This window comes from Kogia breviceps, chromosome 1 (genome assembly GCF_026419965.1).
Source record: "Kogia breviceps isolate mKogBre1 chromosome 1, mKogBre1 haplotype 1, whole genome shotgun sequence".
NCBI classification, from domain to species: Eukaryota; Metazoa; Chordata; class Mammalia; order Artiodactyla; family Physeteridae; genus Kogia; species Kogia breviceps.
In genome coordinates, this window is record NC_081310.1 from 28,552,496 (window position 1) to 28,564,116 (window position 11,621).

At 33.3% G+C, this 11,621-nt stretch overlaps 1 protein-coding gene across 1 annotated transcript; it reads right to left on the reverse strand.

Annotated features, from left to right (window-relative positions):
- Positions 1-1,139: 1,139 nt before the first annotated feature.
- PDC (phosducin) lies at positions 1,140-6,823 on the reverse strand. The gene is made up of 3 exons (XM_059076711.2): positions 6,763-6,823; positions 4,513-4,664; positions 1,140-1,664 (listed from the first exon to the last, which is right to left on the reverse strand). The coding sequence occupies exons 1-3, from the start codon at positions 6,821-6,823 to the stop codon at positions 1,140-1,142; spliced, it is 738 nt and encodes a 245-aa protein (XP_058932694.1).
- Positions 6,824-11,621: the final 4,798 nt, after the last annotated feature.

The following is an 11,621-nucleotide window of genomic DNA, read 5'->3' on the forward strand; positions in this document are numbered from 1 at the left end:
TGGTTTCAACATTGGTTCACCAGAGGAAAATGTGCAAACCTGTTTTAAGCACACTTGTCTCTGAGAGCCCACACTTGGTTACTTATCAAGCACCATGTCTTCAAAGATAGGCTATATCACTTTGGCTCTCACTCACTGTCATTTTCCTCTCTGATTCAGACACCTAGAATTTTCTTTTATCTTGCTCTTCAGCTCATTCATGCATTTAAAAACATTTTTCAAATGATATTTTATTTTGCATTTCCATGTGTTTTGTGTAGGAGGAGAGTTTTCCAAATGTTTTCAAGGGATATGGAAGTAGAACTTCTACTTCTCTGAATTTGTTTCATCATTTATGAAATGGGAGTAATATCTACTTGCAGAATTGTGGTTAAGTATTAGAAATGATATGTATAAAATATTGGCCCATAAAAGACAATCAATAAATAATAGTTCTAATTATTATTACCACTAAATATTATTTTGTCTAAAGAATAAAAAGACCTTGCTTCTACCCTGCTTTTTTTCCTAGATAAAGTTAGTTTCTGAAACTCTGAAACTGTAATTTTAAACAAATACTTTTTAAACAATTTTAATGTGCTACAATGTTTCTAAGTTTCTTATGTATTAGTTTGGTTGGAATATAAGATATTTTACTGAATGATAATTTTTTGTATTTTGAGTTGTATAATGTTTTAGGGCCTTGATAATGTAATATTTGAGAAGGAATAGACTTTAAATAGGAAATGTATTTTCTTATGAGACTTTATTCTTATTACACAAGCAAAAAAATTACATTAAAAATATAATTTGAAAAACCCAGTAATAACAATGAGGAAAAAACATGGAGTAAAAAAGCCAACATCTAACTTGAAAGGGATTTTTCAAAACGGTCACAATATTATCCATATCCTCTTTGTCTACTAAAATATTACTGAAGACTACAATGTTTTGAAATAAAGCATTATATCAATTTGAGTAACTAATACTAAGAAATGCTAATCATATAATTTTAGTGTCAGTCTGGGTTTTTTTTTTTTTTTTTTCCCAAATTAGAACAGCCATTGCTACACTTGGTGTTCTCTAAAGGAATATAAATACTACCAAAATCAGTGTTCAATGCTTAAAGGAGAAATATGAGACACTGACATAGTGAATCTTTATTCCATATCTTCTTCCATGTTGCTCTGCTCTAGGACATGCATTTCTGTTTCAGGTAGTAACCCATATTCATTCAGGAAAGATTCCACATCCCCAGTAAAAAATTCTTCGGCAAACTGTTCAGCAACACTAATGAAATTGCTTATGAGTTCCCCACCTTTGTAGACGAGCAGTGTGGGGAGTACATCTGAGGAAAAGCGGTCCCCAGCACCTGTATTAGAAGCTTTTATTTTACAAAATTTGACCGTAGGGTATTCGGCTGCAAGGCATATTAAGCTACTGTTTAGAGCATCACAGCCCTTAATACCATCTTCATAAATGTGAACAATGATTGTGATTATTTTCTGCTCCTTTTCAACGGTTTCCAGGAATTGCTCCCCAGATTCCAGCTCATAGACAAACCCATATCTAGGCCCGAAACTCAGCTTCTGGTGCATATCTTGCATACACTGCCTACGGTATTTACGAAGGCAATTTTCATCTTCTTTTTCTCTGTGGATTAGCTCATATTCTTGAACGCTCATCTGGAAATAGATGAAAGAAATTATAGAGATCATTCAGTCAGAAATTTATATTCCTTATAATACCAAACCCATTCTCAACTTAAAGAGTTTGCATTGGCTGTCCCCCCTACCTCCTGAGATGGCCTTCTCCTTCACCTCATTTGTTCAAATGTCACCTTCTTTGATTATTCTACCTAAAAGTGTCCCTGCCCCATGCTTTCTGTTCTTTATGCTGGTTTATTTTTCTTCGTAGCAATAAACATTACTTGATATTATAGTATATGTTTATTTGTTTTGTTGTTTAATATTAGTTTTTCTAATTTGTATGCTGTGTGGGGGCAGAATTTAGTGTCTGGCACATAATAGAGGTTCAGTAATTATTTCATGATTAAATACATGCATAAGTATTGCTAAATATAGTTGAGCTATGAGATGGTCATGAAATGTGCCACTTTGGGTGAAAAAAAATCCAGCAAGGTCTACTCTAGAGTGACTTTCATAAAAGTGTATACACATGCACATGCATGCACAAGTGCCTGTACACGCACTTAAATGTGTTTCCAACAGATGCCTTTGGACATTATTGTCTCCTCCACAAAAGTTGTGAAAAAGATTTTTTCTTATCACTTACTAGTTTTTTTGGAATATGTAGGATTGAATTTAAGAAAGACAGCTTTTTACTACTATTTGGAGTTCACCAGATTAGCCAAAAGACCAGCAGCATCACCATTACCTGAGAAGTTCTGGGAAATGCAAATTTGGGGATGCCAACCAAGATCTACTGAATCAGACTCTGTAAGTGCGAGGCTGAGTGAGACATGTTTAAACAAGCCCTCTAGGTGATTCATATGCACTGGTTTAGGCTAAAATGAGAAAAGACCTAACTTCCATCTTCCAAGACACCTACTTTTCACTGAAGCTGGGATATAAAATTACTTGCAGAGCCTTTCTTGATAGCTATGTCATTAACTTAGTCAATAGAATGTTAAACACCCTTTGCCTTCACACACACACACACACACACACACACAAGATGTAAAGGAGTGATGATGGGACATAGTATGACTAAGAGATGTGGAGCAACCCAGAGCCAGGGAAGTTGGACGACTCCCAAATTTATGGAAAATCTACTATGTCTTAGACAATTTACATAGATTATTTTTCTTAATCTTCACAATAAACCTGTCAGGTAGTTTTATTACAGAAGATACTGAGATTAAGTAGAAGTATTTGGTACTTTCATTATTTCCTTCTCTTGTTTCTTCCTCCTATATTTGTTTTTCTAATATCCTCATTCTTCTTATTATTGTTTTCTGCTTTAAAATTATCGTTCCAACTTTGTTTTAATCCTAAACATTGTTAAATGTTTTATATAATTTTTAAGTTGCTACCATAGTTCTGCTAATTTAACAGGCTGAACCACAAAATACTGATTTACGTATGCATTTGAGCACTCTTAAGAGAACTTGTGCCATTCACATCTTCAGGCAAATAGACATTTAGGCATTCAGATACATTTCTAAAGCTTAACCTTAATACAACATTTTTAATCATTATAATGTCTCACATTTGTATAGCATTTTACATGTTTCAAAATACGTTCTCATTTATTTTCTCTTCACATCCCTTTGAAACAAGTGGAGGGGGTATTGTTATAGTTCCTCAGATAGGAAAATTTGATTGTCTCATCCACATCACATAGTGACTCAGTGAAGGAATCAAAATCTGAAAACGAGATCTTTTTTTTCCCCACTTCCCTCACAAACATATTATTGCATTAATTTGTTTTTGTTTTGGCTGTGCCAGGTTTTAGTTGCATCATGAGGACTTCTTAGTTGCAGCATGCAGACTCTTAGTTGCAGCATGCAGACTCTTAGTTGCAGCATGCATGCGGGATCTAGCTCCCTGAACCCAGGCCCCCTGCATTGGGAGCACAGTCTTACCCACTGGACCACCAGGGAAGTCCCTGAAAATGAGATCTTAGATTTGAAGATTTTTTTACAATGGCCAGAAGCCTAGAGCCAAGAATATTTCTGATGTACAGACTGTCGAGAATCAATATACAACAATCAATATACAACAACTCATATATGCTGGTTTGGAGATAAATAAACCACTAAAATGATTTTTTTCCCACAATGAAAATCACCTTATGGTTTCTTTTAGTATTTCTTTAGTATTGCTGTTGTTTTTATATAAATAATATGTGCTAATTATAAAGATTCAAAACTGAACTAAAAGCTAAAGGAAGGGAGTAATAAATACTGAAATTCTACCACTCTGATACTCTAAGATAATCTCCATCAAGATTTTAGAGATCATCTTTTCATGTTTTGCTTTTTTATGTATGTATGACATACACATTATATAATAAGAAATAAGTGAGAATGTTTTAAAATGCTGCTCTTAAAAAAATCATGGATATATTTTTTTCATAGTGTGGCTTATTCTGCTTACCTTCTTCCTCCTCCTTGGAAAGGAGGTTGAGAACTGTCAACCAATCCCACCCTTCCAATTAACCAATATTGTCAATTTGGTGAGTGTCTTTCCATACTTTTCTACATACATGCTCATATAATCATAGAAGCATAAACACATATACAATGTTTGTTTGTTTTCCATTGCTCTAGAGAATGGGATCATATAACTTAAAATTCTCTGTATCTTGCTTTCTCATGTTGTGGAACTACCTCTAAGTCAACTCATGTATTTGTAACTCATTCTTTTAACAGTTGCCATGTATTTTTTAGTATGGGATGACTTTATAGGCATAGGTGTTTACTGCATTTCCTTTTTTTTTGCTAATACAAACAATACTATATTAAAAACACCCTGTAGATTATTTATTTTTGATTTCTTCTTATCTTACCTTTCTGCTGAATCTTTCTTTTGAGTCTTTGTCATCTCTACTCTGAGGAGAAGACATTTGTCTGAGAATCTCCTTCTTGCTGGGTGGGAATGAATTACTATCTTCACTCTCCAATTTAAACTTTCTCCAATCATTTATTACTCCTTTGGGTCCTGGAATAAAATTTAAAACAAATTGTTTTCCTTTTTACTTTCAAAAGGACTATTTACACAATTGCTATTTGTATAAGTATTGCCATGGAAATAGACTTTCTATCTTCTGTATCAGAAAAATTATCTTGTTTGGACTAGAAATTTCTGACTGCCTTGCTCATAGAAATGTTCTCCCACAATAATCTTGTTAAGTGGGTTTTGACTAAGAATCTTTCTATAACATCTGTATTAATGAAAATACAAATTATGTACTTTGAGCTATTGGAAAAAATTGTGGGTAAAGATATTAAAAAATTAGAGTATAGAGAAGAAACTAGAATTTTAGAAAAATAGTACTGTCATTAAATAAGAAAGAAACTTCAGCAATAAACTAAAATTGGGAGCACACTATTAACAAAGGAAACTAGGATTTGGGGGGAAACAGATTGAAATGTTATCAAGATCCAGAGAACAATAATGACAATAGCACTTAAAAGACAACCAGTAAGAGGGAGGCCTGACTCCAACTAAAACTAAAATGGCTTTAAGAAACTTATTATATAACCATTCAATTCTTTCTAAGATCCTAAGAATCTTTTTACAAATATAGAAAAGATGGAATTTGCAGATTTAAGAATATTAATTAAATCAAGGATGATCTAACTGAAGTTCTGATGTTCAGTTGCCCTGATAAATAATAACAGTGTTTGGAAGAAGGTCTAAATTCTTGAAAATATGGAGTTTTAAATATCCTTCACTAAAACTTAGCCATATCCATACTTTAATATTGTATTATGTATGTAGATGTATTCTCTCTCCCACATATTTCCTAATAATTCTTATTTATATAATAATATACAATTTTAATATAAATTTATTTATATTAATTATGTTCAGACAATTGATTTTTTTTACTTACTTGCGTAGTCTTCATTTTCCAGATGTGTCTTCTGCATATACAAAATATGCATGTGTATAGCATGCGTTTATGTGTGAAGAAAAGAGAATCCCTTTTTTTCCTCTTTTTTTTACAAATGGTAGTATATTATGCACACTTCTGTTCACTTTTCTTTTTTTACTTCATAATATATCTTAGAGTTTTTTTCACATATATACATAAACATCCTTTTTTAAAAATGGAGGCATGGTATTCTACTGTGTAGATATTAATTTACTTAGTTTCTTATTGATGTAAATGGTTGCTCCACATTTTTTCTTTGACATATGATTCTGAGTGAAGAACCCTGCACATACATTTTTTTCCCTCTCTGTGCAGGTCTACATATAGGTAATGGTAGTAAAATTGCTTGGTCAAAAAGCATATATATTTCTAATTTTAATATTGCTAAACTACCTTTAAAGAGGTTGTACCAATTTGCACTGCTACCAGTAATGTACGAGTATGCCTCTTTCCAAAGTGTGATATTAAACTTTTTTACTTTTACAAACCATGTGAAAAAAAATGTATTTCACTATATGGTTCTAACTTTGTAAGCGCCTATAAAATTTTTTTTCTAAATAGTCTATTCTATATTTTGCCCAGTTCTCCATTTGGTTGTTGGTTTTATTTTTATTGATTTGTAGAAATTTTAGTATATATTAGGAAATTCACCCTTTGTCAGTTAGTTGCAAATGTTTTTCCTCAATTTGTTAAAATTTTTTTGGATTTTGTTCCTGATGACTTTTACCAGATAGCAGACATTTGCTTCCCCCGCTTCCTTCCTTCCTTCCTCCCTCCCTCCCTCCCTCCCTTCCTTCCTTCCTTTCTTCCTTCCTTTCCTCATTTCTATAGCTGAATTTATCAGTCTTCCTTTATGGTTTCTTGGTTTTGTGTCATACTTAGAAAGTATTCTAAACACTGCCACTATGAAATTAGTTTTCATGCATTTTTGTTTAGTACTCATGAATTCATTCAAACTCAAATTGACATCTAATTAAAACTGTTCTAAAAGTATTTATTTCACATTAATTTATCCAGTCAAATATCTTTTAGATGATTCCATCAACCCATTCAAAGGTATTACTTAAATTTCATACTGAATAGTGGCAATAAGAACATTAGAGATCTCCAGATCTAATTTTAATTTTATAATTATTTTTTTCTTTTAACTTTGCTTACCTGTGTGTGTGACCTGTCCTTCAGTGTCTTCCTCCAAACTTTGCCTTTTGGCTCCTTCCATTTTAGAGATTCAGATTTGATATAATCTATAAGATAAACAAATAAATAATGATGACAGATGAATTCTAGGAGAAATATATGTATATATTCTGCTGCCAGGTTCCATGTAAGTTAAGGGTTATCACTAAGTGATGCAGTGTTTAGTTTTCTATCTACCTTGTAAAAGCACATTAATTTAATATTTGTGTCCTTAAAGATATTTGGACCTAAGAATTTTACATAATTTATAGTTTGTCTTTTTTTACTTAAAAAGCGTTCAGCTTGGGTCTATGTACTTAGTAAACTTTATTTATTACTGATTTTCTTTTTTATTACTGTTTGTTACCAAATTTCATAAAATTATATTCTAATCATTTTATATAATAATAATGTTTTAATTAATAATAATTATATACTTACTATGAACACTTGTGTATGTGCCTGGCATTGTACCAATCATTTTATTGTCAAAAGTCACTTAATTTTCACACAACCATGTGTAGCAGGGACAATTGTTAATGCCATTTTACAAGTGAGGAAGCTGAAGGACAGGGAGTTTAAGTTTTACTTGCCTAAGATCACATAGTAAGTGGTGGAGCAAGGATTTGAATCTACATTTGATTTTAGAGCTGTCTTAAAGCATTACACTATTAATGGAAGTTAAGATACTGTATCATTTTTTCTCAGTGTTATTTGACAAATCCACTTTCTGAACTGGCATGATCTAAGGAATAGTGTGATTCGAAGCCTAACACTATAACTACTCTCCATACCATAAAGCACGTTTTGGTGACGTTACCCACCAAGCAAATGAAAACAGCCAGTAACTATGCCTACAGAATTTTGAGAAGCTAAAATTTGTCACAAAATCTACCAAAAGCACATGGAATTTTATTCTTAGGAAACTCCGTGATGCTTTCATGCAGAACCTATTTATTCTTAGTTCACATTCAAATCCAACTTATTTGCCTATTTATTTTTCCATTATCTGGAAAACTCTACTATACATACTAACACATTCCCCAAGAAGGTCCATATAGTTGTGACTTTCTTGAAATTTTCAAGTCAAGGAGGGTATACTAACAGGGGATATGCTATCTTTTAACTTTCTCCTTCTACCCTTTCCCCTTTGCCTCTTTCTTTCAAAGTCAGTTATTTTTAGATAAATTAATTAATTAATTTATTTTTGGCTGCGTTGGGTCTTCATTGCTGCTCATGGGCTCTCCCTAGTTGTGGCGAGCAGGGGCTACTCTTCGCTGCGTTCCGGCTTCTCATTGCAGTGGCTTCTCTCGTTGTGGAGCCTGGGCTGTAGGTGCACAGGTATCAGTAGTTTTGGCACACAGTCTCAGTAGTTGTGTCACACAGGCTTAGTTGCTCCATGGCATGTGGGATCTTCCTGGACCAGGGCTCGAACCCCTGTCCCCTGCATTGGCAGGTGGATTCTTAACAACTGCGCCACCGGGGAAGTCCTCAAAGTCAGTTTTAAGCAATGATATCACCCAGCTTATGCTTTGATCCCATCTTAGTTTTCTGTTGATAAACATTGAGCTTCGTCTATTTGGTGATTTCCCAAGGCATAGAATGGTAAAACATAACTCTTTGTCTTGATTCCTTTTTGGCTGGGACTTCTGCCCCCAACATTTGGACTGGTATCTTAATTTTATTGTTTCCCTCATTACAGTTCCAACCCAGAATCACTGGAGGTCAAAGGTCTTTGCCAATTTGATTTGCCAATTTGAACAAGAAAAGACTTTTAAGAGAAGGCTGTCAAGGGAATGCCAGTCCATTCCACAGTATTTATGTAGCTATAAATGTAATAGAGAATTTTAAATCTGAATGGATTTAGTAGTGAAAAAGAATAAAAGATAATGAAAATGAGAGAAAATGGAAATAAGTAAATGTTGTTGGACAAAAGAGGCTACTTAATGCATTTAAAAATAATTTTTGCATCTAAGAAAAATGAGTATTATAAGTTTGCTTCAAAAGACCACTACAGAACAAAGTAATGGAAACTATTTCATAACTTCAATAGCTATTTAGTCCCCAGAAAAGTAAAGACTCAAGGCAGTCTCTTTTATTTTGCAAAAGTAGATTTATAATTTGGGGTAGCTACTCTTCACAATAAATATACGTAAGTTTAAGAAATCCTAACAATAATTTTATTCCAAATGGTAAAGAGACAGAAGCATAGCTTATTTCTTGACCTGTTTCTTGCCAACCTAGTTGGCAATCTAGTGGAGAAAAAAAGAAATTTCACTTTTCAAAAAGACTTTCACCAATTTCAAGGAATTCCTTTACTGAAGAGATAATCCAGTTACATGGGGGAAAACCTGTTTCATTGATTGGATTACCATATGTTAAGAATAGACTATGGGCCAGGCATTCCCCTGGGCTCTGAATTACATGAAGAACAAAACTCTTCTAGTATGGCATTCACAAATACTAAGACGGAAGTCAGCTGGGTTACCTATATAGTAAAAGACAGAGTCTGTTCCTTACCTAATGCCTCCATTTGAGTTAGAGTACAAAGATTGGTGAAATTTACTACTAAGGGAACTAGTCAACGGAGACAGAAATTTGAAGAAAAATATTGAAATATGAGGCATATTTGCTTGCACTGCTTGAAGACACTGTAGAGGAAGACACAAGTCTAGTGTAATTAGCTGTTGATATATTTGACCTGCCCACCTGTTAATATCCCCTGTCTTTAACTTACTATGGGGCTTTCTGATTATCTCAAACAATTTATCTTCTTCAAAATTTGCTTTAATATCCTAAAATTAATCAAGTTAGTATTTGGAAGGTGCTCAGATGCTTACACGTAGTAAGTGCTATATGTCTGTAAAATAAAATAAAAATATATCTTTTACATTTCTATCTTTTATGTTTCTATATATAATCTAACAGTCATTTAAAAATATGATCAATATTTGGCTTGCAATGGTATTATTAGTGGCTAAAAAATTCCACATCTGCTTTAGGTTAAAGGATTTAAAGTAACAATAGGATTATTACAAGACCTTGGGTTATTGTAAACACATGCTGTGTGATTGGAAATTAGTGATAAAGTAGGGCAAGAAGACAAAAAAATCTGCACCTTCCTCAAGATTTACTGTGGTTCAAGAGTTACTGTATTTTCTATATGATATATTATAAAAATCTGTGATGTTCCTTTTTGATTTTAGACAGTTATAATACTGTTTCAATTAATAAAATCTGTGTTAAGTAAAAATTGTGTTTGGATGACCTTTGACAGAATGTCACTCACTCAAATGGGTACTACCAAACTGTTTTTTTAAATCTCTTTATTGCAGTATATATAATTGCTTTACAATGTTGTGTTAGTTTCTGCTGTACAACAAAGTGAATCAGCTATATGTATACATATATCCCCATATCTCTTCCCTCTTGTGTCTCCCTCCCACCCTCCCTATCCCACCCCTCTAGTTCATCACAAAACATTGAGCTGATCTCCCTGTGCTATGCAGCAGCTTCCCACTAGCCATAAATTTTACATACTAAACTCTTCAAAAGTAAAAGTAAAGTTTATATTGGTGAGAAATATAGTTAAAAGGAAAATTCTACCAAGTTAGTGTTTATTTTCCTCTTAGTTTAGGATTTTAATAGTAGTTTAAACTAATAGCTTATATGGAATAAGATTTTTCAAACTTTGTCCTCAGACTCTAACAACTCCTATCCATGGTTTAGTAATTATTAAGAAATAAAATGACACAATTTAAAACAATTTTTCTTTTAGTTCCTGTTTTGCACATAATAGTGATAATCTAGAATAGAAAGGAAGTAAGTAAAATTCTTAAGTATTTGTTTTAAAAAACTCTCTAAAATCCCCTAAAATATTTCATTATCATCATTATTCTTGTTTACATGATACCGTGGTGATGACATTTGTTTATCATTTCATATATGTTGATCTAATCTAATCAGAACATCTAGTTTAGAATTTACTGTAGATTCTCAGTGTTCCAGAAGAGTTTTGTTTTCAATACTAACTGTTGTAATTTACTGGTAGGTTTTCAAATAGTGGGCTCATCTCATCACTGTTTAAGGTATGGGCTCATCTCATACCTTAAACTGATTTTTCTCCTAGCATCCACAGCAATTTGTAGAACTTATTTTTACATGCTTCACTACTGTAAGTTCTTCCAGGACAGAGACTAGTCTTCACTTGTCATTGCCTTACTTTTTTTTTTTTTTTTTTTAACATCTTTATTGGAGTATAATTGCTTTACAATGATGTGTTAGTTTCTGCTTTACAACAAAGTGAATCAGTTATACATATACATATGTTCCCATATCTCTTCCCTCTTGCGTCTCCCTCCCTCCCACCCTCCCTATCCCACCCCTCTAGGTGGTCACAAAGCACAGAGCTGATCTCCCTGTGCTATGCGGCTGCTTCCCACTAGCTATCTATTTTACATTTGGTAGTGTATATATGTCCATGCCACTCTCTCACTTCATCACTGCTTACCCTTCCCCCTCCCCATATCCTCAAGTCCATGCTCTAGTAGGTCTGTGTTTTATTCCTGTCCTACCACTAATCTCTTCATGACATTTTTTTCTTAGATTCCATATATATGTGTCAGTATACGGTATTTATTTTTCTCCTTCTGACTTACTTCACTCTGTATGACAGACTCCAGGTCTATCCACCTCTTTACAAATAAGTCAGTTTCATTTCTTTTTATGGCTGAGTAATATTCCATAGTATATATGTGCCACATCTTCTTTATCCATTCATCTGTTGATGGACACTTAGGTTGCTTCCATGTCCTGGCTATTGTAAATAGAGCTGCAGTGAA